This window comes from Cherax quadricarinatus, unplaced genomic scaffold (assembly GCF_038502225.1).
Source record: "Cherax quadricarinatus isolate ZL_2023a unplaced genomic scaffold, ASM3850222v1 Contig268, whole genome shotgun sequence".
NCBI lineage: Eukaryota > Metazoa > Arthropoda > Malacostraca > Decapoda > Parastacidae > Cherax > Cherax quadricarinatus.
The window spans coordinates 84,902-111,034 of NW_027195294.1; the positions used below are offsets into that span (position 1 = coordinate 84,902).

Genomic DNA, 26,133 nt, shown 5'->3' on the forward strand with positions numbered 1-26,133 from the left:
TGCTTATACAGACGCTCTTCGACTTACGATGGTTCAACTTCTGATATTTCAACTGTAGGATGGAGCAAAAGCTATTACTATGGAGATGAGACTTAGATAATTACCCAACATGAAGGCAACAAGTCCCTAACTAGTATTCATTTATTTACTTTTTAATTTTTATATTTTATTTTATTATCACACTGGCCGATTCCCACCAAGGCAGGATGGCCCACCAAGGCAGGGTGGCCCACCAAGGCAGGATGGCCCGAAAAAGAAAAACTTTCACCATCATTCACTCCATCACTGTCTTGCCAGAAGGGTGCTTTACACTACAGTTTTTAAACTGCAACATTAACACCCCTCCTTCAGAGTGCAGGCACTGTACTTCCCATCTCCAGGACTCAAGTCCGGCCTGCCGGTTTCCCTGAACCCCTTCATAAATGTTACTTAGCTCACACTCCAACAGCACGTCAAGTATTAAAAACCATTTGTCTCCATTCACTCTATCAAACACGCTCACGCATGCCTGCTGGAAGTCCAAGCCCCTCGCACACAAAACCTCCTTTACCCCCTCCCTCCAACCTTTCCTAGGCTGACCCCTACCCCGCCTTCCTTCCACTACAGACTGATACACTCTTGAAGTCACTCTGTTTCACTCCATTCTCTCTACATGTCCGAACCACCTCAACAACCCTTCCTCAGCCCTCTGGACAACAGTTTTGGTAATCCCGCACCTCCTCCTAACTTCCAAACTACGAATTCTCTGCATTATATTCACACCACACATTGCCCTCAGACATGATATCTCCACTGCCTCCAGCCTTCTCCTCGCTGCAACATTCATCACCCATGCTTCACACCCATATAAGAGCGTTGGTAAAACTATACTCTCATACATTCCCCTCTTTGCCTCCAAGGACAAAGTTCTTTGTCTCCACAGACTCCTAAGTGCACCGCTCACCCTTTTCCCCTCATCAATTCTATGATTCACCTCATCTTTCATAGACCCATCCGCTGACACGTCCACTCCCAAATATCTGAATACATTCACCTCCTCCATACTCTCTCCCTCCAATCTGATATCCAATCTTTCATCACCTAATCTTTTTGTTATCCTCATAACCTTACTCTTTCCTGTATTCACTTTTAATTCAAATTCATCCACCAATCTCTGCAACTTCTCTTCAGAATCTCCCAAGAGCACAGTGTCATCAGCAAAGAGCAACTGTGACAACTCCCACTTTATGTGTGATTCTTTATCTTTTAACTCCACGCCTCTTGCCAAGACCCTCGCATTTACTTCTCTTACAACCCCATCTATAAATATATTAAACAACCACGGTGACATCACACATCCTTGTCTAAGGCCTACTTTTACTGGGAAATAATTTCCCTCTTTCCTACATACTCTAACTTGAGCCTCACTATCCTCGTAAAAACTCTTCACTGCTTTCAGTAACCTACCTCCTACACCATACACCTGCAACATCTGCCACATTGCCTCCCTATCCACCCTGTCATACGCCTTTTCCAAATCCATAAATGCCACAAAGACCTCTTTAGCCTTATCTAAATACTGTTCACTTACATGTTTCACTGTAAACACCTGGTCCACACACCCCCTACCTTTCCTAAAGCCTCCTTGTTCATCTGCTATCCTATTCTCCGTCTTACTCTTAATTCTTTCAATAATAACTCTACCATACACTTTACCAGGTATACTCAACAGACTTCTCCCCCTATAATTTTTGCACTCTCTTTTGTCCCCTTTGCCTTTATACAAAGGAACTATGCATGTTCTCTGCCAATCCCTAGGTACCTTACCCTCTTCCATACATTTATTAAATAATTGCACCAACCATTCCAAAACTATATCCCCACCTGCTTTTAACATTTCTGTCTTTATCCCATCAATCCCGGCTGCCTTACCCCCTTTCATTTTACCTACTGCCTCACGAACTTCCCCCACACTCACAAATGGCTCTTCCTCACTCCTACAAGATGTTATTCCTCCCTGTCCTATACACGAAATCACAGCTTCCCTATCTTCATCAACATTTAACAATTCCTCAAAATATTCCCTCCATCTTCCCAGTACCTCTAACTCTCCATTTAATAACTCTCCTCTCCTATTTTTAACTGACAAATCCATTTGTTCTCTAGGCTTTCTTAACTTGTTAATCTCACTCCAAAACTTTTTCTTATTTTCAACAAAATTTGTTGATAACATCTCACCCACTCTCTCATTTGCTCTCTTTTTACATTGCTTCACCACTCTCTTAACCTCTCTCTTTTTCTCCATATACTCTTCCCTCCTTGCATCACTTCTACTTTGTAAAAACTTCTCATATGCTAACTTTTTCTCCCTTACTACTCTCTTTACATCATCATTCCACCAATCACTCCTCTTCCCTCCTGCACCCACTTTCCTGTAACCACAAACTTCTGCTGAACACTCTAACACTACATTTTTAAACCTACCCCATTCCTCTTCGACCCCATTGCCTATGCTCTCATTAGCCCATCTATCCTCCAATAGCTGTTTATATCTTACCCTAACTGCCTCCTCTTTTAGTTTATAAACCTTCACCTCTCTCTTCCCTGATGCTTCTATTCTCCTTGTATCCCATCTACCTTTTACTCTCAGTGTAGCTACAACTAGAAAGTGATCTGATATATCTGTGGTACTATTTATTTACAGTAATTATTTGTTTATTGACTTATTTAGTGACAGTAGTTATTTATTGACCTATTAATTTAGGGTATCATATTCACATTCGACTTACAGTATTTTCGACTCATGATATTTTTGATTTACAATGGGTGCGTTGAAACATAACCCCATCACACATCAAGGATGGCCTGTAATCATCTATGCAGTGATTCAGAAGAACTCCAGTACTGTGTACCTCAACTCCATATCTTTCACTGTCTCACCTAGATGTACATTATTGATGCCAGGGGCCGTCGCGTTGTTCTGCGTCACAAGCTCAGCTCACTCCAGTAAGGTGTGAGTGGTAGATTTTGGCCTAGATGAATGGGTCTGTGCAGTGAGTGCGCAGTATAAAAAATCCTGTGTTGTGTGGTGCATAATGGGAAAAGCAAAACTGACCTTGTGTTTGGTTTAAAAAGGCATCTTTGAGGTGTTTTCTCAGATGATTTTTATGGTTTTGTTGGTGTTTCTTGGTATCAGTTGATAAAATGGAAGACACATTACTGAAACAGAAGTTAATATATAGTTGGTTTCAGGACCGAGAGTACTTGAAATTGTCCACAGAGTAGCGGAAATATTTGTTTTTTGCCGATGGGTGTTATATCAATTTTTACTTAACCAACTTGTACTGTGGTCAGTGTAGGTTGTTATAGGAGGTTTTACTCTATACTGTAATGCTGTGTTTTGTAGACTAATCTTATAAGCTGAAGCTTAATGTTTCCCAGTGTAATAAAGACACAGTAAGCTTTCTTCTAAAGCTCTTTCATATAGTGATATTTTTTGTGAATGCAGTTCAAAAATGTCATCGAAAATTGAATAACAAGTACTAGGAAGGCCTTTCTATGTGCTATTTAATTTTGGATATTTTTTTTTTTTTTTTGCATTTATGAAAAAAATTGCACTCTATAGAGGAGCTTCTATTACATGGGAAAGTATTGAAATACAAAAAAAAATATAATTTTACGGTACGACTGTTTACAAGCAATTTCTCTCTTATAGCGTACAGCCTCTCCTCACTTAACCCTTTCAGGGTCCGTCCCGTAGATCTACGGCTTTACGTTCAGGGTCCAAACCGTAGATCTACGCCATGAGCTCAGCTCACTCTGATAAACTGTGAGTGGTACATTTGGGCCTAGATATGAGAGAATACATCTATGTGGTATGTGTGCACCACATAAAACAGATCCTGCAGCACACTGTGTATAATGAGAGAAAAAAAATGAAATCATGATTTTTCGATTAAAACAGCAACTTTGCAGTGTTTTTTCGTATGTTTTTTATAGTTGTATTTGCGATTTCTTGGTCTCATTTGACAGAATGGAAGACATATTACAGAAATAGAGATGATTTTGATTGGTTTTAGCACTGGAAATGGCTTGAAACTGAGCTCAAAGTAGCAGAAATGTTAAATTTTTGCCGATATTCAAGAGTAAACAAACGACCTCACACGTCTAATACACGTCAGCTGGTGGGTCTAATATACATTCACAAATATGGTGATGATATTTATACAATTATTACAGTATTGCATAACAGTAAATCTTCTATTTTTTGGTGTGAATAAAAATTCATTATGTGAATAAAAAATCAAAATGGAATTTATTTGTAAAGCCTCAAAACATAACTAATGAACAGAGGAAATGTTAGTTTAGTGCCAGGAATGCCTACATTGTTTATTCTGGACCCTATTTTGAAATTGGAATATTTTGAACTTTGTGTTAAATTGGCCAAATTAACAATTTCCGATCACTTTATTTTGTAGTTGAAACAGTTGACTTGGCGATTTCTTGTGCTCAATCGATAGAATAGAAGTAATACTAGTGAAATAGCTAAGAATTTGGTTGATTGGAATAATGTAATTGGCCTAAAATGGGAGTCAAAGTCGGCAAAATCGCCGATTCGTAAATATCGCTGACACATCAAAATTCGCGAGAGCATAATTTCGTCAATTTTCCACCAAATTTCGTACTTTTTGTTTTATTACCTTCACAAAAGGATTCTCTACGATTTCATAAGAAAAAATAACAAATTTTTTTTTTGAAAATTCTTGGACACTGGTGCGTGACTCCAGATTTGGGCCTTGGACCCTGAAAGGGTTAACGATGGAGTTCTGTTCCTAAGACCACGTCAGTAAACAAATTTGTGGCTAAGTGAGGAACATACTATAATGGTAGTGGGTTTGTGTCAACCATCTTTGATATTGTTTTAATGTCATCTTTGTACCATTTATAACATTTCTGGTATATTTTTAAATGTTTATACAGTAGTGTACTGTATATTGTAATAAACAGAATAGAGGAAATCAGCTCTAATATACATTATTTAGGTATGCATGCTGGTCAGAGAGCCTGTATTAAGTCTGAGGTGTCGGTAAACGAGTACGTCACTAAGTGAGGAGAGGCTGTATTGTAATCTGAAAAAATTAAATTTTATGGTATTACTGTTAACAGTTTGTCTTATAGCGTATTGTAGTGTACAAAAAATTTAATTGTTCGGTATGCCTGTTTTCAAAAAATTTCTCTCATACTGTATTATAAAAAATATTACAATTGTTCAATACAACTGTTTACAAACATTTTCTGTCTTATAGTGTACCATATCCTCTTAGGGCATTGCGGGGCAGCTTGGTCGCCCTGTGTCACCGCACCTCAACACACACTCTTGGCCATCACAACACACACCATCTTGGAGCACTGCACAAAATTCGCCAGTTAATCACGTATTTATAGCATTTGTGGAATCGTGTTTCTGACCATACGGGGTGTAGCATAAAGTGCTTTTCCGAGAGTCGTCCAGTGAGAGTTAAAGGTTGCAGTGCTGTGGCTGTGGTTGCACTTGTTGCTGTGGGGGTGACATATTGCTGTGGGTGGAACATATTGGTGTGGGGGCATATGTTGCCTGTATACAGGGGCTCCTTGACTTACGATGGTTCTATTTATGATATTTCAGCTTTACTTGAGATAATCACCCAACATGAAGGCGACAAGTTTTTAACTTGTATTCATTTATTTTATTTTCAATATTGGTATTTATACACAAATAACCCGGTATTGTGCCTTTTTTTTTTGTTATTATTGGTATTTAGTTACAGTAAATATTTGTTTATATAAATTTTCAGTGACAGTAGTTATTTAATTGTTTACTTGTTTAGTATGTACTTATATTCGACTTACAATATTTTCGACCTATGACGGGTTCATCGGAACATTACCCCATCGTAAGTCCAGGACCATCTGTAGTTGGGAGGAACTTGTTGCTGTGGGTGGAACATATTGATGTGGGAGGCCCATGTTGTCTGTCTACTCTTCTGGTGTTGCTTTTATAATACAGTATAACCCTCCCATATCCACGGGTTCAATGTCCATGGTTTACCATGGCCTGAAAATAACCTTAATTTTGCTTAATAATGACCTCAAGACACAAAAGTAGCGATGGTGGCAGTTCTTCAGAATCTGAGAGAAGCTGTGAAGTGTTTCCCATAAGTGAAAAAGTGATAATTCTCCACTTACTGTGCATAATTTATCAATTAGACTTTATCATAAGTATGTAAAAAAAAAACGACTCGTAGGTTTTGCTACTATTCACGGTAGGTCTCGGAACGTATCACCCGTGGATGAGGCGGGACTACTCTACAAGTAAATCCTCGACTTACAAACACATTGACAATCTTCTGTATTGTGTATAATAATAATATACACAATAATAATATAATAACAATATTATATGCAGTAATAATATAATGATATTACTGTACAAGTGTGTGGGTGTATGTAACAGCGTAGGGTCCCAATGTTTCACATTCTGGTGATGGAGCTTACAAACAAGGTCCACAAGACATAATATTGAGACAACATTAGTTTTATGAAGGTTAATCTGTAGTTATGACCGTGTGACACACGGCCATCTTTTTTGACTATCATTGATGATAATTTAGTCCATGTGACTTATCATTTTTTACTCATTTTCTGGATAATAATTTGAGTCTAGCAGAGTGAGTGGACTCTGAAGGAAGGGATATTGCTGTTTGGTGAGGTATCTGAGCTCGCCTCTGACAGAACAGTGGAGTGAGTGATGGTGAAAGCATTTCTTCTTTTTTTGGTTACCCTGTCTTAGTGCGAGACGACCAGCATGTTAAAAATTTAAAGAATTCAGAGCTGCAAGTGAAACAACGGAAATGCAACTCTTTCATAGTTGGGGCTCTGTGACTCAGGAAATTGTAACAACATAATTGTAAACAAACCATGGAATGGGTGGGATTTGAACTCATGGCAAGTGAGTGTTAAAACCCAAAGGCCAGTGCATTAACCATTGTACTAGGTGACTCTAATGAGATTCATCCAACATGATATATTTCTGTACACCATGGTGAGGTTAGCATGGGCCACCACTGTGACCCCTAATGTAGGTTTTTACAGGTGAATCCCACTCTAGTGTGGCTGTATTGCACTCTAGGTAAAGTCCCCCCAAAGCTACCATCACGAGCTAGAGCACAACATAGCCATTCTGGTGTGGGATTCATCTGTACAAACCTGTATTTGTGGTCACAGTGGTGGTCTATGCTAACCTCAAGCCTGAATGCCTTCCATTCCCTCACTTCTTTTTCAGGTGCTGTATGACCCATACAAGTTTAGCACTTCCCTCATGAATGTAATAAAAAATGAATGCATTTTAAATCAAATTTGCCCTCTAAACTCCATTTAAGGGGAAAAATTTGACGATAATCTGTTGTTCCACATGTACAAGTCCAAATTTTTCCACTGACAGGAGCGCGAGCACCGCCTGGAGTCCAAGCGACGTAATGAGAGAAGCAACATTGTGTTCGCCTTTGGCAGTTCCACCCCTCGGATGCTGGACCCCAAAGACAACAGCACCAATGCCTCATACTGGAGTTCTCGCAGGTTCCTCATTTTCTGTTTTTCATTTGTTTTGAATTTTGACGAGTGTTTTTACACAATAAATATTTAAGAGCCTGAATTAATAATTTTATATATACGTATGTAGTGTGTGTGTGTGTGTGCACGTGCGTTTATTACTGTTCACCCACTGGGTAGAAGAAAATGTGGGTTTGAATCATACTTTTAGTGTATGAGTGTATGTGTGTGCATGTGTACATGCTTCACACTCTGTAGAGCTATGTCATGTCATGACTTGATAAAGCTCTACACACAGTGAAACATGACTTGATAAAGCTCTACATAGGGCAGAACATTGTCTGATAAATTTTTGGGTCAGTTATACATTGCAATAATGGCAACAAAAATAATAATGCACCATACGTTTCTTGTACACTGTCAGTTTACACAAATTACCTCGGTTTTTCATTCCCTCCTGGTGCTTAACACGAATCGTTGTTGTGCAGAGCAACCTCGACGACCAATGTGCATCTTGTGGACACGTCCATCACCCGGCGTGCATCGGAGTGCGGCGACATAGAGCTGAGCCGCAAGCGAGCAACTTCAGCCCAGAGTCTTGACAGGAAGCCAGAAGGTGAGGACTTTTTCACTCTGATCCTTTCAAAATTGTCTGCATTCTCAATCAGATTTCACTTACCTATGTGTTTTTCACACAGTGTTTTATATATTGCAGTACACTGAAATGTTAGTTTAATTCAAGATATCAGGGAAGCACTTGGCAGTTTTAGCTTCGTTTATGAAGGAAGGATAATTAACAAATACAGTACAGTTGGTCCTCGACTTATGATGTTCTTGCGTTCCGATGAATCCATCGTAAGTTGAAAATATCTGAAGTCGAATATGAATGTATGATAAATAAATAACTACTCACTGAATAATAAACAAGTAATTACTGTAACTAAATACCATTATTGAAAAGTAAATAAGTGAATACAAATTATCCTATCAATAAATGTACAGTATTATACAATGATGATATTTTTATTTTACGATGGTACAATAGCACCATCGTAAAGTCAAAATATCGTAAGTGGAACCATCATACAGCAAGGAGCATCTGTACACTGAAATGTCAGATTAAATCAAGATATGAAGGTATAGTGTGGCAGCACACAAGTGTATTTCATTTGTTTATCCTCCTGGCAGCTTTAATTCACAAATCTCAGAGACCCTATTGGAACCTAGCACAGTGGAATGCTGTAGGTTTGGCTCAGTTAGGGAAGGAGGTTATCTCAGTTAGGGAAGGAGGTTATCTCAGTTAGGGAAGGAGGTTATCTCAGTTAGGGAAGGAGGTTATCTCAGTTAGGGAAGGAGGTTATCTCAGTTAGGGAAGGAGGTTATCTCAGTTAGGGAAGGAGGTTATCTCAGTTAGGGAAGGAGGTTATCTCAGTTAGGGAAGGAGGTTATCTCAGTTAGGGAAGGAGGTTATCTCAGTTAGGGAAGGAGGTTATCTTAAGTTGTGGTTTATCCAAGAAACTCGGTGTGAAATTCTGAGATGGAAATATTCAGGAAGACAAAAAGATGAAAGGGCAAGTCATAATCAGTATGATACTTGCATATTGCTGTTGGAGTGTGAGCGAGGTAACATGAAGGGATTCAGGGAAACCAGTTAGCCGGACTTGAGTCCTGGAGGTGGGGAGTACAGTGCCTGCACTCTGAAGTGGTGGTGAGGATGTTTGAAATTTTAACTGTAGTATCGGCACCTGTCTGGCAAGACAGTGATGGAGTGAGTTAGGGTGAAATTTTAACTGTAGTATCGGCACCTGTCTGGCAAGACAGTGATGGAGTGAGTTAGGGTGAAATTTTAACTGTAGTATCGGTACCCGTCTGGCAAGACAGTGATGGAGTAAGTTAGGGTGAAATTTTAACTGTAGTATCGGTACCCGTCTGGCAAGACAGTGATGGAGTAAGTTAGGGTGAAATTTTAACTGTAGTATCGGTACCCGTCTGGCAAGACAGTGATGGAGTAAGTTAGGGTGAAATTTTAACTGTAGCATCGGTATCTGTCTGGCAAGACAGTGATGGAGTAAGTTAGGGTGAAATTTTAACTGTAGTATCGGTACCCGTCTGGCAAGACAGTGATGGAGTGAGTTAGGGTGAAATTTTAACTGTAGCATCGGTACCCGTCTGGCAAGACAGTGATGGAGTAAGTTAGGGTGAAATTTTAACTGTAGTATCGGTACCCGTCTGGCAAGACAGTGATGGAGTAAGTTAGGGTGAAAGCACTTTTTTTTTGGGGGGGGGGGAGGGGGGATCATTCTGCCTTGGTGGGAGACAGCTAGTTTGTTGAAATAAAATAAAGTCCTAGATGTATCAAAACTTTATTTAGAGATTGTTCAGTCGTATGTAGTTACATTATGAAGTGTTCCAACCACATTATTCTGACTTTTATTTCTGTATTGATATCTTTCATTATTTGTTTTATTCTTGTGGAGGTCAACATTATGTGAGTCTTGGTACCCGGGACACACCAAGAAGCAAATGTTCTCTTAATTACAGCCGGGCTTCAGTTAGTGGCAATAGTGAATCCCATGAGGTGGTCGCATTGCTCGAATTCACACTGTTTGCATTATGTGTAATTTTCGCACACGATTTGAAGAGTTTGGGGGGAAACTAGCATTAATTAATTTTGCACTAAATTGAAATTTGCATTGTTTGAACCTGCGCTAATTGAGACTTGGCTGTATAATTTTTGCTCTCTCATAGAGCTCCATGATGTATCTTTTTTTTTTGTAAATGCAATGGAAAAAGTATCTCCAAAATTGAATAGCCTGTGCTATGAAGGCCTTCCCGTGCACTCTTCAGTTTTGGATGTACTTTTTGAGAGAATTTACTGTATTATTTATGCACATTATACCCAGAATTCTATATATTTTATGCTATTCCCAGGTATTAGTGGTTTTTAGACAAAGATAACTTTATTTCTGCCGAGTTAGATTTTTTACCCCTGACGGACATTTCAGGATAAACTTAGATCAGATAGAATTGGTTATTCATTGTTATTAGGACTTCAAAGCATTTTTATTCACCTTTCGTCAAATTAATTTTTCATGTCATCATGAAGCAACACACGAATAACCTAGACACAGGAGAGAGAGAAACTTACTGTGATGTTTTGGTCCGACTTGGGCCATTTACAAGTCACACTAACACATGCAAGTGCGGGAGCCAGTACAGTGGACCCCCGCATAACGATTACCTCCGAATGCGACCAATTATGTAAGTGTATTTAAGTAAGTGCGTTTGTACGTGTATGTTTGGGGGTCTGAAATGGACTAATCTACTTCACAATATTTCTTATTATTTTTTTATTATCACACCGGCCGATTCCCACCAAGGCAGGGTGGCCCGAAAAAGAAAAACTTTCACCATCATTCACTCCATCACTGTCTTGCCAGAAGGGTGCTTTACACTACAGTTTTTAAACTGCAACATTAACACCCCTCCTTCAGAGTGCAGGCACTGTACTTCCCATCTCCAGGACTCAAGTCCGGCCTGCCGGTTTCCCTGAATCCCTTCATAAATGTTACTTTGCTCACACTCCAACAGCACGTCAAGTATTAAAAACCATTTGTCTCCATTCACTCCTATCAAACACGCTCAAGCATGCCTGCTGGAAGTCCAAGCCCCTCGCACACAAAACCTCCTTTACCCCCTCCCTCCAACCCTTCCTAGGCCGACCCCTACCCCGCCTTCCTTCCACTACAGACTGATACACTCTTGAAGTCATTCTGTTTCGCTCCATTCTCTCTACATGTCCGAACCACCTCAACAACCCTTCCTCAGCCCTCTGGACAACAGTTTTGGTAATCCCGCACCTCCTCCTAACTTCCAAACTACGAATTCTCTGCATTATATTCACACCACACATTGCCCTCAGACATGACATCTCCACTGCCTCCAGCCTTCTCCTCGCTGCAACATTCATCACCCACGCTTCACACCCATATAAGAGCGTTGGTAAAACTATACTCTCATACATTCCCCTCTTTGCCTCCAAGGACAAAGTTCTTTGTCTCCACAGACTCCTAAGTGCACCACTCACTCTTTTTCCCTCATCAATTCTATGATTCACCTCATCTTTCATAGACCCATCCGCTGACACGTCCACTCCCAAATATCTGAATACGTTCACCTCCTCCATACTCTCTCCCTCCAATCTGATATTCAATCTTTCATCACCTAATCTTTTTGTTATCCTCATAACCTTACTCTTTCCTGTATTCACCTTTAATTTTCTTCTTTTGCACACCCTACCAAATTCATCCACCAATCTCTGCAACTTCTCTTCAGAATCTCCCAAGAGCACAGTGTCATCAGCAAAGAGCAGCTGTGACAACTCCCACTTTGTGTGTGATTCTTTATCTTTTAACTCCACGCCTCTTGCCAAGACCCTCGCATTTACTTCTCTTACAACCCCATCTATAAATATATTAAACAACCACGGTGACATCACACATCCTTGTCTAAGGCCTACTTTTACTGGGAAAAAATTTCCCTCTTTCCTACATACTCTAACTTGAGCCTCACTATCCTCGTAAAAACTCTTCACTGCTTTCAGTAACCTACCTCCTACACCATACACTTGCAACATCTGCCACATTGCCCCCCTATCCACCCTGTCATACGCCTTTTCCAAATCCATAAATGCCACAAAGACCTCTTTAGCCTTATCTAAATACTGTTCACTTATATGTTTCACTGTAAACACCTGGTCCACACACCCCCTACCTTTCCTAAAGCCTCCTTGTTCATCTGCTATCCTATTCTCCGTCTTACTCTTAATTCTTTCAATTATAACTCTACCATACACTTTACCAGGTACACTCAACAGACTTATCCCCCTATAATTTTTGCACTCTCTTTTATCCCCTTTGCCTTTATACAAAGGAACTATGCATGCTCTCTGCCAATCCCTAGGTACCTTACCCTCTTCCATACATTTATTAAACAATTGCACCAACCACTCCAAAACTATATCCCCACCTGCTTTTAACATTTCTATCTTTATCCCATCAATCCCGGCTGCCTTACCCCCTTTCATTTTACCTACTGCCTCACGAACTTCCCCCACACTCACAACTGGCTCTTCCTCACTCCTACAAGATGTTATTCCTCCTTGCCCTATACACGAAATCACAGCTTCCCTATCTTCATCAACATTTAACAATTCCTCAAAATATTCCTTCCATCTTCCCAATACCTCTAACTCTCCATTTAATAACTCTCCTCTCCTATTTTTAACTGACAAATCCATTTGTTCTCTAGGCTTTCTTAACTTGTTAATCTCACTCCAAAACTTTTTCTTATTTTCAACAAAATTTGTTGATAACATCTCACCCACTCTCTCATTTGCTCTCTTTTTACATTGCTTCACCACTCTCTTAACCTCTCTCTTTTTCTCCATATACTCTTCCCTCCTTGCATCACTTCTACTTTGTAAAAACTTCTCATATGCTAACTTTTTCTCCCTTACTACTCTCTTTACATCATCATTCCACCAATCGCTCCTCTTCCCTCCTGCACCCACTTTCCTGTAACCACAAACTTCTGCTGAACACTCTAACACTACATTTTTAAACCTACCCCATACCTCTTCGACCCCATTGCCTATGCTCTCATTAGCCCATCTATCCTCCAATAGCTGTTTATATCTTACCCTAACTGCCTCCTCTTTTAGTTTATAAACCTTCACCTCTCTCTTCCCTGATGCTTCTATTCTCCTTGTATCCCATCTACCTTTTAATCTCAGTGTAGCTACAACTAGAAAGTGATCTGATATATCTGTGGCCCCTCTATAAACATGTACATCCTGAAGTCTACTCAACAGTCTTTTATCTACCAATACATAATCCAACAAACTACTGTCATTTCGCCCTACATCATATCGTGTATACTTATTTATCCTCTTTTTCTTAAAATATGTATTACCTATAACTAAACCCCTTTCTATACAAAGTTCAATCAAAGGGCTCCCATTATCATTTACACCTGGCACCCCAAACTTACCTACCACACCCTCTCTAAAAGTTTCTCCTACTTTAGCATTCAAGTCCCCTACCACAATTACTCTCTCACTTGGTTCAAAGGCTCCTATACATTCACTTAACATCTCCCAAAATCTCTCTCTCTCCTCTGCATTCCTCTCTTCTCCAGGTGCATACACGCTTATTATGACCCACTTCTCGCATCCAACCTTTACTTTAATCCACATAATTCTTGAATTTACACATTCATATTCTCTTTTCTCCTTCCATAACTGATCATTTAACATTACTGCTACCCCTTCCTTTGCTCTAACTCTCTCAGATACTCCAGATTTAATCCCATTTATTTCCCCCCACTGAAACTCTCCTACCCCCTTCAGCTTTGTTTCGCTTAGGGCCAGGACATCCAACTTCTTTTCATTCATAACATCAGCAATCATCTGTTTCTTGTCATCCGCACTACATCCACGCACATTTAAGCAACCCAGTTTTATAAAGTTTTTCTTCTTCTCTTTTTTAGTAATTGTATACAGGAGAAGGGGTTACTAGCCCATTGCTCCCGGCATTTTAGTCGCCTCATACGACACGCATGGCTTACGGAGGAAAGATTCTTTTCCACTTCCCCATGGACAATAGAAGAAATAAAAAAGAACAAGAGCTATTTAGAAAAAGGAGAAAAACCTAGATGTATGTATATATATATATGCATGTGCGTGTCTGTGAAGTGTGACCAAAGTGTTAGTAGGAGTAGCAAGATATCCCTGTTATCTTAGCGTGTTTATGAGACAGAAATGGGAACAAATTCGGTCAGTACTGGCACCTGAACATACTTCTGGAATGAAAAAATATCGTTAACCGGCGGTCCACTGTATATATACTAGCTCCATCACCTTCGTGTGTTAGTTTGACTTGTAAATAGTCCAAGTCGGACCAAAACATCGTAAGTTTCTCTCTCCCATATCTGGGTTATTTGTGTGTTGTTGCAGTCACAGTGTTGTACCTTCGTGCATTATGAAGCTAAACAGTCAATTTCCAAAGGCAATGAATTAATATAAAAATAGATCGTTCATCTTGTATCTCTGGCAGTGTTTGTAAGTTAATTTTAATTTTTAGTTTAAGTTAAGGCTGTTAATAAAATTTTCTTTCTTTGCTTAAATTTTGTTTTGTTTAGGCTTATGCATAAACCACATTAATAATTCTAAACTGCCTTTAGTAGAATTAGTAAATAAAACAACAAATTTTTTGTCAGTATTTTAGTTTCATGAACAGTGAATTAATTAGTATTTAGATGTTAAATTTTTTTTATTTTAGGTAAATGAAAATGCTTGATTTTTCCCCCTGATTTTCTGTCTATTGTAATGAGTGTATTCCAGCAGGGAGTGGAAAAATATCTTTTGTGAGAGATAATGGATGTGCTAGTGCAGGGGCCATAGTGGCAAGGATAATTATCATCCTTAAATACACACACATATAACTCGTACATAGAAACTCATGAATGACATTTCGGTACAACTTGAATGATTGACTAGTCACTACCGGTAGTCCTCAACTTAAGATGGTTCAGCTTAGGGTATTTCAACTTTACGATGGTACAAAAGCCGTTACTTTTGAGATAAAACTTAAGATAATTACCCAACGTGAAGGTGACGAGTCCATAACTTGTATTCATATATTTACTTTTCAATACTAGTATTTCATTAGTTACAGTAATTATTTATTTATTTAGCATATAGTATTCTTCTTTGACTTAAAATGGGTTTGTCGAAACGTAACCCCATAGTAAGTCAGTGACTACCTGTAGTGACTAATTAATGGTCCATGTTGGACCCAAACGTCATTATGAGCTCCTCTTTCCAATGTGCGGATTATTTGCGTATTGTTCTAGTCACGGTTTTGTGACTTTTTATTCATTAATCCTTAAACATTAAAACATGCTTCACTTAGCCTCTTAATTCACAACTTACGAAGAAATTGGATATGAAGGTGACATCGTTTTGGACCTTCCTGGACTTTCTCCCTTTTCTTGTGACTTTCAACACCCACACCTTCTCCCACCTAGGCAAGGTGACCCAAAAAAGAAAAACTTTTTACACTTAGTAATTTATACAGAGGGGGTTACTAGCCCCCATTGCTCCCTTTCTTTCCTTGTCTCGTGACTTAATACAAGTCCAGGGTAAACTGAATCGTTGTTAGAGTTCGTCTCCAATTTGTAAGCCAGTTGTGAATTGTTCCAGCCTTGGTATTGTGAATTTTATTACCAAAACCTCTTAAGCTTGATCCTCGGGATTAAGGTTCACACAATCTCTGGTAACTCTGATAACTTCCCACCTCTCATAATCTGGACCTTTGGGTAACATCGTAAATCTTGAGATCCTTGCTATAAAAAATGACAACAATAAACAGTATATATTGCTGCAGTCAGCTGGTTGGTAGAAGTCTTGTTTTATTGTCATGGTAATCTTGAAGTTGGTAAATTAGTCACATGTGCAGCATTTGGGTATCTCTATTGTGGAGATGTTTTGCAACACAGTGGTTTCCTTAGTCCAGTACAGAGAAGAATGGTGAAGATCGGAAGCAGTTTGAGGTAATCAGAGTTCCTGCTGTCTTCTATGTCGTCTTCGTTATTGTTTATCCAGGCTTAGCAGTTGGGTCTAGTCCTGACTCTTCTCTCTTCGACTCAAGACATTCCTCTCACCGTCTATTCTTCGCACTGTCCCCACTTGCCCCTCGCCCCTCGTGGGTCCTTACCTGTGAGTCCTTGATTGATTGATTGAGGTAATCAGTCCCTCGGAGTCAATATAATCAATCCAGTAATCAAGATTGATGGACTGATTACATGGACTCCAGCCTGAATGACTGATTACCTCAAACTCCTTCTGATCTTCACCAGTCTTCTCTGTACTGGACTGATGAAGCTACTGTGTGGTGAAAAGTTTCCACAATTTACCCAAGTGTTGCACATGTGTCTAATTTATCAACTTGTCAGTGCACTGACCCCATTTATCTACACTCTTAAAGTTGATGCTACCCACATGCAGGTTCCTTGCTTCTGTTGGATGACAGGTAGAGCCAGCAAGTATGCTAGAAAGAGCTGATACAGAACAAATTTTTATTTTTGACAGTGTTTTGCCCTGGGTAGAGCTTCGTCAAGTTTTGTGAAGCTCTGTCAAGAGCAGATCTTTATTTTTGACAGTGTTTTGCCCTGGGTAGATCTTTGTCAAGTTCTGTGAAGCTCTGTCAAGAGCAGATCTTTATTTTTGACAGTGTTTTGCTCTGGGTAGATCTTTGTCAAGTTCTGTGAAGCTCTGTCTAGAGCAGATCTTTATTTTTGACAGTGTTTTGCCCTGGGTAGAGCTCTATCAAGAGCAAAGCTTTATTATAGGGGATGTTTTGCTCTGGGTAGAGCTCTATCAAGCTTTATATAAAGTGATATCCAGAAGAAAATATAATTTATAATGATTTGCTCTGGACCAGGAGCTCTCTAGCATCCTTATCTCTGGTTCCTATCTCAGTTATCTACCTCAGTCAGAAATTTCAAATATCCAGTTCTCTTGCCCTCTTTTCTCATTACAAAATATAGCTATATACGTATTTAAAAGATAATCATTTTCCTTTTCAAGATTAGAACTGCACTAAGTCTCTTTGTACAATAAACATTCACAAAGCACATTTGGGTTTGGAATGGCAGTATAAGCACTTTCTCATTTTACATATTGATTTTTTGCACAATATTGTATCTTCCAGTCACAAAAGCAGATTGCTTTATCTCTCTCTCCACAAAATCAGGTTTCAATTGCCTATGCTAAGCTGCACTCTGCATGTCTGTTCAGCAGTGTCACATTGTTGTTACAGACCTGCGTATGTCAAGCTCGATGTATGAGGTGTTTCACTGGGATGAGAGCGGCTCCTCCCACCAAAACCATGCCCCTACTACCCAAGGTACCCGGCTGACCAAGTCTCGTGACTCGTCACTGGAGCGCAAGACCCCACCTTCTGCCCTCTCTTGGGTCCGATCCTCAACTCCTCAGCCTACTAAGTCATCTTCTTTTGCCCTTTCTTCCAAGGACACTCCTGATCCTCCTCCTCCATCCTCCACCTCATCCTCATCCTCAGATAAAACCCCAACAAATGCATCCCAATCACGGTTCTGTGTGTGGGAGTTTGGGGATAACTTCGCCGCACTGGGTCCCGCAAACCAAAGTAGCGGCGGTAGCGGCAACCCAGTCTCCGCCTCACCGGCTTCAACACCCACATCTTCCACGTGCTATTCTCGTAGAACTGCTTCTGTATTTACTGGGGCTGGGTGCACTATCGGTGGTGAGTTTGCAAACTGGCTAACCCAAGGATGCTTCATGAAGGAATGTTCTTCTAGTCTGTGTTTTACTTTCAATGACTGAAAACCCTCTTCATTGCTTTTTTTTTTACATTTACAACCCTTTAACTTAAAATTAGTAGTGTTTTGTGGTATTGGCTGAGATCAATAAGCTTGAGTTAATTATAGTATTAATATTGCATATATTTCAACTAAGCTAGTAAGACATCTCAAAAAAAAAATGAATACACCTTAGTCTTCCTTGGCATGAATAATATAGATCGCATTAACTACTTACAGTAACCTCCTCTTAGAAGAATCTTTTTAACTGGGTTGCAAACTCTTTAAATGGTCGCTGTATTGCAGACTCTGTTATACGGTCCAAATTTTTCCCAGTAGTTCCTGCATATTGTGTTCACTGGTTCATTACGATTCAGTTCTCATAAAGCTCCTGTACATAATGTGGTTTTTTTTTTTTTTTGCAAATGCGATTTCAAAAATGGATTCAAAATTGACTAGCTTGTACTTATAAGACCTTTCCATGCACTTTTAAATTTTGAATTCATTTTTCAATTGCATTTTGAAAACTCACACTATTGTAAAGGAACTTTATGAGAGAGCTTATAAAGAAGCTTTATAAGAAAGCTTATAAAGGAACTTTATAAGAGTTCTGACTCGAATGGAAGATTTCAGTATTATATTTGCTTAAAATCTGGAGTGGACCCAGGATATTATGTCTTTTATATAATTTTTTGCATTTTAGTAGCCTTTTGTTGTTTCAGCATGGCTATTGTTTGTTGAAGCATGAATGTGTACTTTCCCAAGTGTATGTGGACTTCCCATGTGTTTCCAAAATACCATTTTATACATTGAACCTTATCTTCCTTCGTTCCTCAGAGCGCTTTTGTTTTTCCTTTGTTTTCTAGCATTTGTTGCATAATGTAGGTCAATCTTCATAATGAGCATTGCAATTTGTGCAACTAAAGCCACACTCATTGGCTTTATGTGCTTTAGTTTTCACTATGCAAACCTTTATATTAAAGCAAGTAAAGTTGAGTACAGAATTCCATTTTATATATTAGAAACCATTATAACCTTTTTTTTTTTCAGTTTTGAATGGTAAGGTTGTAATTCGTGTTTCTAATGCTCATTGTCTTCTATTTGTTCTAACGCAAAATTTACAGCATTTTAAGATGTGCAAAAATAATTTAGAGTGCAAATTGAATTTACAGTGTGATTAAATTTTATATTTCTTAACAATAGTTTCACTGGTGTTCGATAAACTGCATTCTTCACTAACCTTTAATTGATTCATATATTTTTGTCTATCAAAATTTGCTCCTACATGAATTTTGACTGTTTTTTATGTATTTTTATTGCAGGTATGATGAAAGAATGTAGGTTGAGTATGTGTGTATTTGATGTGTGTGTGTGTTTGTGATTTATTTATGATACAGGAAGGACCTGTGTGTACAGCACTTATTTTCAGTGTTCCGTGTTTTTGTTGGCTTCCATTGAGCCACTTTTTCATTGTGTTTGGTGCTTTTACCGCTGCTGCGCCGCTGTCACCATTTTTCGTACACCAGTTAGTTCTGTAAAGGAAGGATAACTGGTGCTATATTTCAAGTTGTATGAACGTGACTTCCTGTACCTAGACATATTTTCATGGTGTCCCATTGTCAGCATTTATTCTACAACACAGTACTGTATATTCATTTAAAATTGATAGTGGTTGTAGTAATTTAGCAGTTATTACTAACTGTTGTATCTCGCTTCATTTCGCACATATTTTGGTTTTTTAAACTGTGGTATTTGACATGTTCGTCTTTGCGCCATCGTTCTCTAGTTCAGAGCTTCTGTTGTCCCTTCTTAAATACTGATATTGTATGTGTTACCGTCCAGGCTTCTGCCAACACCTGTAAGTTGGATTTGTTGAAAACGGATGATTTGCTTGTGCAGTACTTTCTTTCCATAGAGTTCATGCTGATGTTCCATTGGTGTTCCATGGCCGAGTTGGTAATGCACTCAGCTCACACACTGATGTCCCTGGTTCAGTCCCCGGTATGGCTGGAAACATTAGGACGTATTTCCTTAAGACACCTGTCTATGTTCACCTAGCAGTAAGTAGGTACCTGGGTTTCAGGTGACTGGTGTTGGTGGCATCCTAGGACAAAATTGACCTAATTTGCGGGAAATGCTCTGCATAACAAGGGACTTTCTATATAGTAGTATGTCATTGATGTCAACTTGTACATGTAGAAATAAAGATTATTTTATTTTTTTTACTGAGTTCCTTCACAAGAGTTACATTGGTGCTAGTGAAAGGTTATATTAGTATTAATGGTAGTATTCCATTGTGTCCCTTCACTTGTTTTGATCCCAGTGAAGGGTTCTTGTTGCTGGGTATTTAGACTGCCCTGCCATTCATCACACCTCATTACTTGCCATTTCCAGGTAAGCACCGGGGTTCAGCACCTGTGGGTTTAGCACTTCACATGATTATAATTCTGTCAGGTTGTGACACCATTGATGCTTCAGTGTGTGTGCTCACCTATTTGTGGTTACAGAGGGCCGAGTCACAGCTTGGCTCTGCTTCTCCGTAATTTATGTATGTGCTATGCCATCTTTTCTTGAGTACCATCTTTTTTCAAGCACCATCTTTTCTCGAACTTATTTTATACTTCCGAGGTATTTGTTTTTATTCTTCCTTCCTGTCTTCTTATTACCACCCTATTATTGCTGTTGATTACAAAAATGTGTACTCGCCTATTTGTGATTACAGGCGTCAGTTCGCAGCTTCTAGCCCTGCCTTTCAACTTACCACTTGCCAAATTAACTCCCTCCCGACCTCATTGGCCTGTCATACCTGTTCCTCAAACTATATATAAAGTCTGCCTCCTCTACTTCTTTGTCAAGGTCATTCCACATCCTGATTGCCCTGAGGCTGAAGAAATACTTCCTGACATCCCTTTTGCTCATCTGTGGCTTTAATTTCCAGCTGTATCCCCCAAGTACTTGTTTGAAGCAGCCTGTCCCTGTTATATGTCTGTAATTACCTGTTTAAGCTTTTGAGGTTTGAGCTGCAACTCGTCCTACAGCTTAACTTACCACCAACTGATGTGATTGAGTCTTGTTGTACAGTATAGAATTCTGAACCTCTGTATGGAGTCTGCTGCCTGCTGTGTTTAGGAGTCTTCTGCCTGCTATGTTTAGGAGTCTGCTGCTTGTTGTGTTTAGGAATCTGCTTCTGCTGTGTTCAGGAGTCTGCTTCTGCTGTGTTCAGGAGTCTGCTTCTCCTGTGCTCAGGAGTCTGCTTCCCCTGTGTTAAGGAGTTTGCTGCCTGCTGTGTTCACAATGAGCACTTACGACGACTTTCCGGTCTGTCCTGGACCTCCGTCAAATCACAACCGATCTGGGATGAACCAAAATGTCGTCACAAGGGTCCTCTCATTAGTGCTGCTTATGTGTGAATTGTTCTTGTGTGTGTCATTCCTCTGTTGTGTTATTGCTCAGTTTGTTCTGCTGTTTTATCAGTCTTGTGGTGCTGTATGACTCTTGTGGGTTTAGTGCTAAGCTTTGATGAGGGTAATGATACAGTAGTGCCCTGGTATCCGCAGGGGATACCTACCATGGATGCCATACACTATGGATGGTAGCAAACCCTATACGTACTTCATTTTTTGCTTACATACCAACGATAAAGTTTAATCGATAAATTACGCACAATAAGTGAAGAATTATCACTTTTTCACAGACGAGAAGCACTTCACAGCTTCTCTGAGGCTTTGAACAACTGCCACCATCAATACTTTTGTGCTTTGGGGCCATTATTAAGCAAAATTAAGAGTTTTTTTTTGCCCATGGTAAACCACAGATAACCGAACCCGTGGAAACCGAACCCACGGATACCGAACCCACAGAAACTGAACCCAAGGAAACCGAATCTGCAGATACTGGGGTTCTACTGTACTATCAGAGTTATGTTGAAGAAATACCTGTTATTTCGTGCAGTTTATATGGGTATATAGGTTAAAACTTTGCTTCCTGTTCTTATAATATCTACGATAATGAACTTATGCTTATTAAATCTGTGTGTTTGTGTGTGTATGTGTATGCATGTGTATGTATGTGCATGTGAAGAAGTTATTCATGTATATTAGCATACATTAAGTGTATCATGTATTATTGTGTATTATAGTTCAATAAACTACTCTCAGTTCAAGAGATGATCAATTTCTAAATTATTGAGTTCAATGTACTTTTTTGAAAAAGTTTTTTGAGGTGTTGAAAAGTTTTTAAAGCCTCAGATAAGGATATTTTTAATCAGGCATGTGACTTCCTACATTCAGTGTCATTTTTGCTGTAGAATTATTCGACATTTTTTCAATAAAGAACCATTTAAATGTTTTAAAAATTTCTGATTATTTAGAAGTTGCATAATTTAACATTTCAACCCCCTGCTAGGAAGCCCTAAATTTTTATTTAAGTCTCGGTGCAAATTTCGACTGTGGTCGGCTCTTTTATCAGGCTCCTCTATGTAGTGTGATTTTTATTTTGCAATTGCAATCAAAACATGTATGCAAAATTGCACATGAGGGCGTCTTCATAGGTTATTCAAGTTTGGACATACTTTTTTCAGTTGCAAAAATAAAAATATACTATATAGAGAGGAGCATTTTGAGAGTGGTGACCTTTTTCTTTTTTTAAATGATTTCCCTTCCAAGAAGAGGGTGGTGCCTTGATACCAGTGAGTGAGGGGCTCTTGATCTGGCTAAAGCTACTCTCCCTGACCTTGAATCCCACCTGATTACCTCCCATTCCCCAGGCGTTGTGTGGCCCCTACGAGTTTAGTTCTCCCCTCACTGTGAATATGACAGATTACCTTCCTGAAAGCTCAAAAAATTTGTGTAATCAATTGGCCAATTTTTTTTTCCGCTTCACAGTTTTTGTTGATCTTAATCTGACGGCATCTGAGTCACTGCTAGGAAACGCAGGTGACCTGAGTCACTGCTAGGACATGCAGGTGATACCTGAGTCACTGCTGAGACAAGCAGGTATCACCTTGTCACTGCTAGGACAAGCAGGTATCACCTTATCACTGCAATGACAAGCAAACCCACATGCAAAAAATTGACTAAATGAAGGACACGTTTAGTCGAGGGGTGTATTAACCTGATCCTTGAACTGGTAATAGTTTACCATTCAATGTGCTCTTTGAAGCATGTTAGTACAGGTGGTCCTCAACTTACGATGGGATTACATTCTGACGAACCCATCGTAAGTGCAAAGTATAGTAAGTCAAATAAGTAAATAAACAAATAATTACCGTAACTAAATTCCAGTATGGTGAGTCGTCAACTTACGAGCACACTGGGGACCTTCTGAATATTGTATAATGATGTTATTATACATAATGATATTATACACTGCATGGAAGGTTCTCAGTGTGTTTGTAAGTCCAGGACTTATTGTATTGAAAAGTGAATAAATGAATACAGGTTTATCCTATCAATAAATGATGACTACTGAATGTACATCGCTGTCGCACCATCAAAAAGTCAAAATATTGTAAGTTGAACCATCGTAGAGCGAGGATCACTTGTATTTATACTTTTAAGCTTTTGCAATACCTGCACTGTACTTTAAATTTTTTATAAATGCAACCAGGTGAGGACCTCATGACAAGATCGATGACGGCAGCTATCCCGACGTCGGCGGCAAGACGGCGGACAGACTTGATACCAGCAATGCCGTCACTACGCGACTCGTCCACCCCCAGCCGTAGCAGTCCACGGCACCGGTCGCCAGGTAGGGCCTTGTCTCTTGGCCGGTTGGATGAACTGGCGTGTCCTCGCCACCGCAAATCCCCTCTTGCACCCCTGCATGAGTCTACCCCATCCTCGGTGCGCATGAGTCAGCCTGCTCGCACCATGTCCAAGAGCATGTGTCATCTGGGTCCCCGACCAGCTAGACCCCAGACACTGGACACGGCAACTGGCCGGTTGGATCGAGGGGTCTCCCGCAGCTCTGTCACTCTAGTACAGCCACGCATGACACGGGCCGAGATACTTAGGCAGAAAAAGCTGCGAGGAAATGCCCTCTCCTCCAGCACTGACAACACTAGCAGAAATACCAAGAGTACTTATCAAGGTAAGTTGCATGTCAGGTATGGGACTCAGACTAAACCTTTTTCACCCAATCACAACCCTAAAATGTACATAAATCTGTTTAGGCGGTGGCATATTTTTTACAGAAATCTATTTCCCTATAATCCAGGTTAACCAATATATTTCCCTGTAATCCAGGTTAACAATGTTAATTATTCCCTGCATGATTACAATGTTAATATAACGTACAGGTGGCGGATAATCCAATTTAAATGGGGAAGATAAATTGTGCCCTATGCCAGTTTATGGAAATTGTAAATTTCTCAAAGTTCGACGACCTTCCGCCAGTTTGTAAATATCATTTGCATAGTTTGGGTTGCATATATGTTTCTTGATGTTGGTGAAGGGCTCTTGATTCAGGAAATTGGAGCTGCCCTCCTCAGGGATCAAACCTGATCACTAACCATTCCTTAGGTACTGTATGACCCCAAGGGCTTTAAATCACCCAATAATAATAAGGATATAATAATAATTCATAATAATAATAATAATTTGATATATATCAACCCATAATTCTGTTTCTTCCAAATAAAATAAGTTTTTGTACATTTTATTATGTACTTCTCACTCGTTTTCTCTTTTCATTTATTGTTTATAAAGTTCGCTTTCAACTTGATGTTCTCCTTTCACTCCCTTTTCTTCACTTCCTTTCTTCTAAAACGTCTTTCTGCATTGTTTACAATGTAAACAACTTCGTGAGGTCGCACGACACACAGAATTTCTAAGGTACATTTATTCACTATGTTGTGTTAAATGGCAGTTTGGACCATTTTACAAACAGTACGCTAGTACAGTAACAAGGGACGGATCTTATGAAACTGACAAAGCTTAAGCTTGAGGGCCCCTAATTCCTGAGGGGCCCTGGAAGCCACTTTACTCCACGTTGCTTAAAAAATTTTTGGTCCTCTGTATGAGAAGAGTTTTTTTTTAAAAATAATAATATTAATAGTGTCAGTCAATACTAAATAACAGTTAAAATAAAAATTAAAATGCTATTCAAGTATCATGTAGATGAGCCGTTGCTGGTTGCGGCGGCGACCCCGTACCAGGTCAAGCTTCGGGGCCACAAAAATGTAGGTCCACCACTGACAGTGTCACTGGTTAAATGTTTTGCATATTTCTTCTAAATCTCTTGTAACATATATTTTTCTATGCAAGTTTTGCAGATTCAAAATAAAATGCAAAAATCTCTCTTAATCATTTCTAATTGAAGAATTAATGCAACTATTATTATCTTTCTAACTGATGCCAGTAACGTGTTGAATATTGATACAGAATAATACTCTTCTTAGTTATACTTCTATTATCAATCTAGTCATGTTCTTACACTTCTATTATCAATCTAGTCATGTTCTTACACTTCTATTATCAATTTAGTCATGTTCTTACACTTCTATTATCAATCTAGTCATGTTCTTACACTTCTATTATCAATTTAGTCATGTTCTTACACTTCTATTATCAATTTAGTCATGTTCTTACACTTCTATTATCAATGTAGTCATGTTCTTACACTTCTATTATCAATCTAGTCATGTTCTTACACTTCTATTATCAATTTAGTCATGTTCTTACACTTCTATTATCAATGTAGTCATGTTCTTACACTTCTATTATCAATCTAGTCATGTTCTTACACTTCTATTATCAATCTAGTCATGTTCTAACACTTCTATTATCAACCTAGTCATGTTCTTACACTTCTATTATCAATGTAGTCATGTTCTTACACTTCTATTATCAACCTAGTCATGTTCTTACACTTCTATTATCAATGTAGTCATGTTCTTACACTTCTATTATCAGTAATTTCTGCTAAAGTTGATAATGAAAGTCTGGGTCCCATCCTGATTCTGCCAGATGTACGGCTTCTGTGCTTGTGAGGGAGATGTGGCCTCGTGCAGTAAGGTTTACCATCAACACTTGTAGTCAGTCACTCGCTACTACCAACCATCTTCTGGAGTTGAAATGTATGTGCGTGTGTGTCAGAGAGTGCATTGATAAGGGGGATAGTTTCAAATCTTCTCACTGCCTTAACAGTGTTCTAGAGTTAGAGATA

General features: G+C 39.2%; 1 protein-coding gene across 1 annotated transcript in view; it reads left to right on the forward strand.

Moving 5' to 3' along the window:
- The window catches only part of LOC128700979 (mucin-5AC), a 121,591-nt gene that overhangs the window by 64,532 nt on the left and 30,926 nt on the right, over nucleotides 1-26,133 (forward strand). Inside the window, exons 8-11 of the mRNA XM_070080271.1 lie at nucleotides 7,460-7,593; nucleotides 8,055-8,182; nucleotides 17,448-17,912; nucleotides 23,575-24,057. Coding sequence (XP_069936372.1) covers nucleotides 7,460-7,593; nucleotides 8,055-8,182; nucleotides 17,448-17,912; nucleotides 23,575-24,057 — 1,210 coding nt within the window. The remainder of the gene's footprint in view (nucleotides 1-7,459; nucleotides 7,594-8,054; nucleotides 8,183-17,447; nucleotides 17,913-23,574; nucleotides 24,058-26,133) is intronic.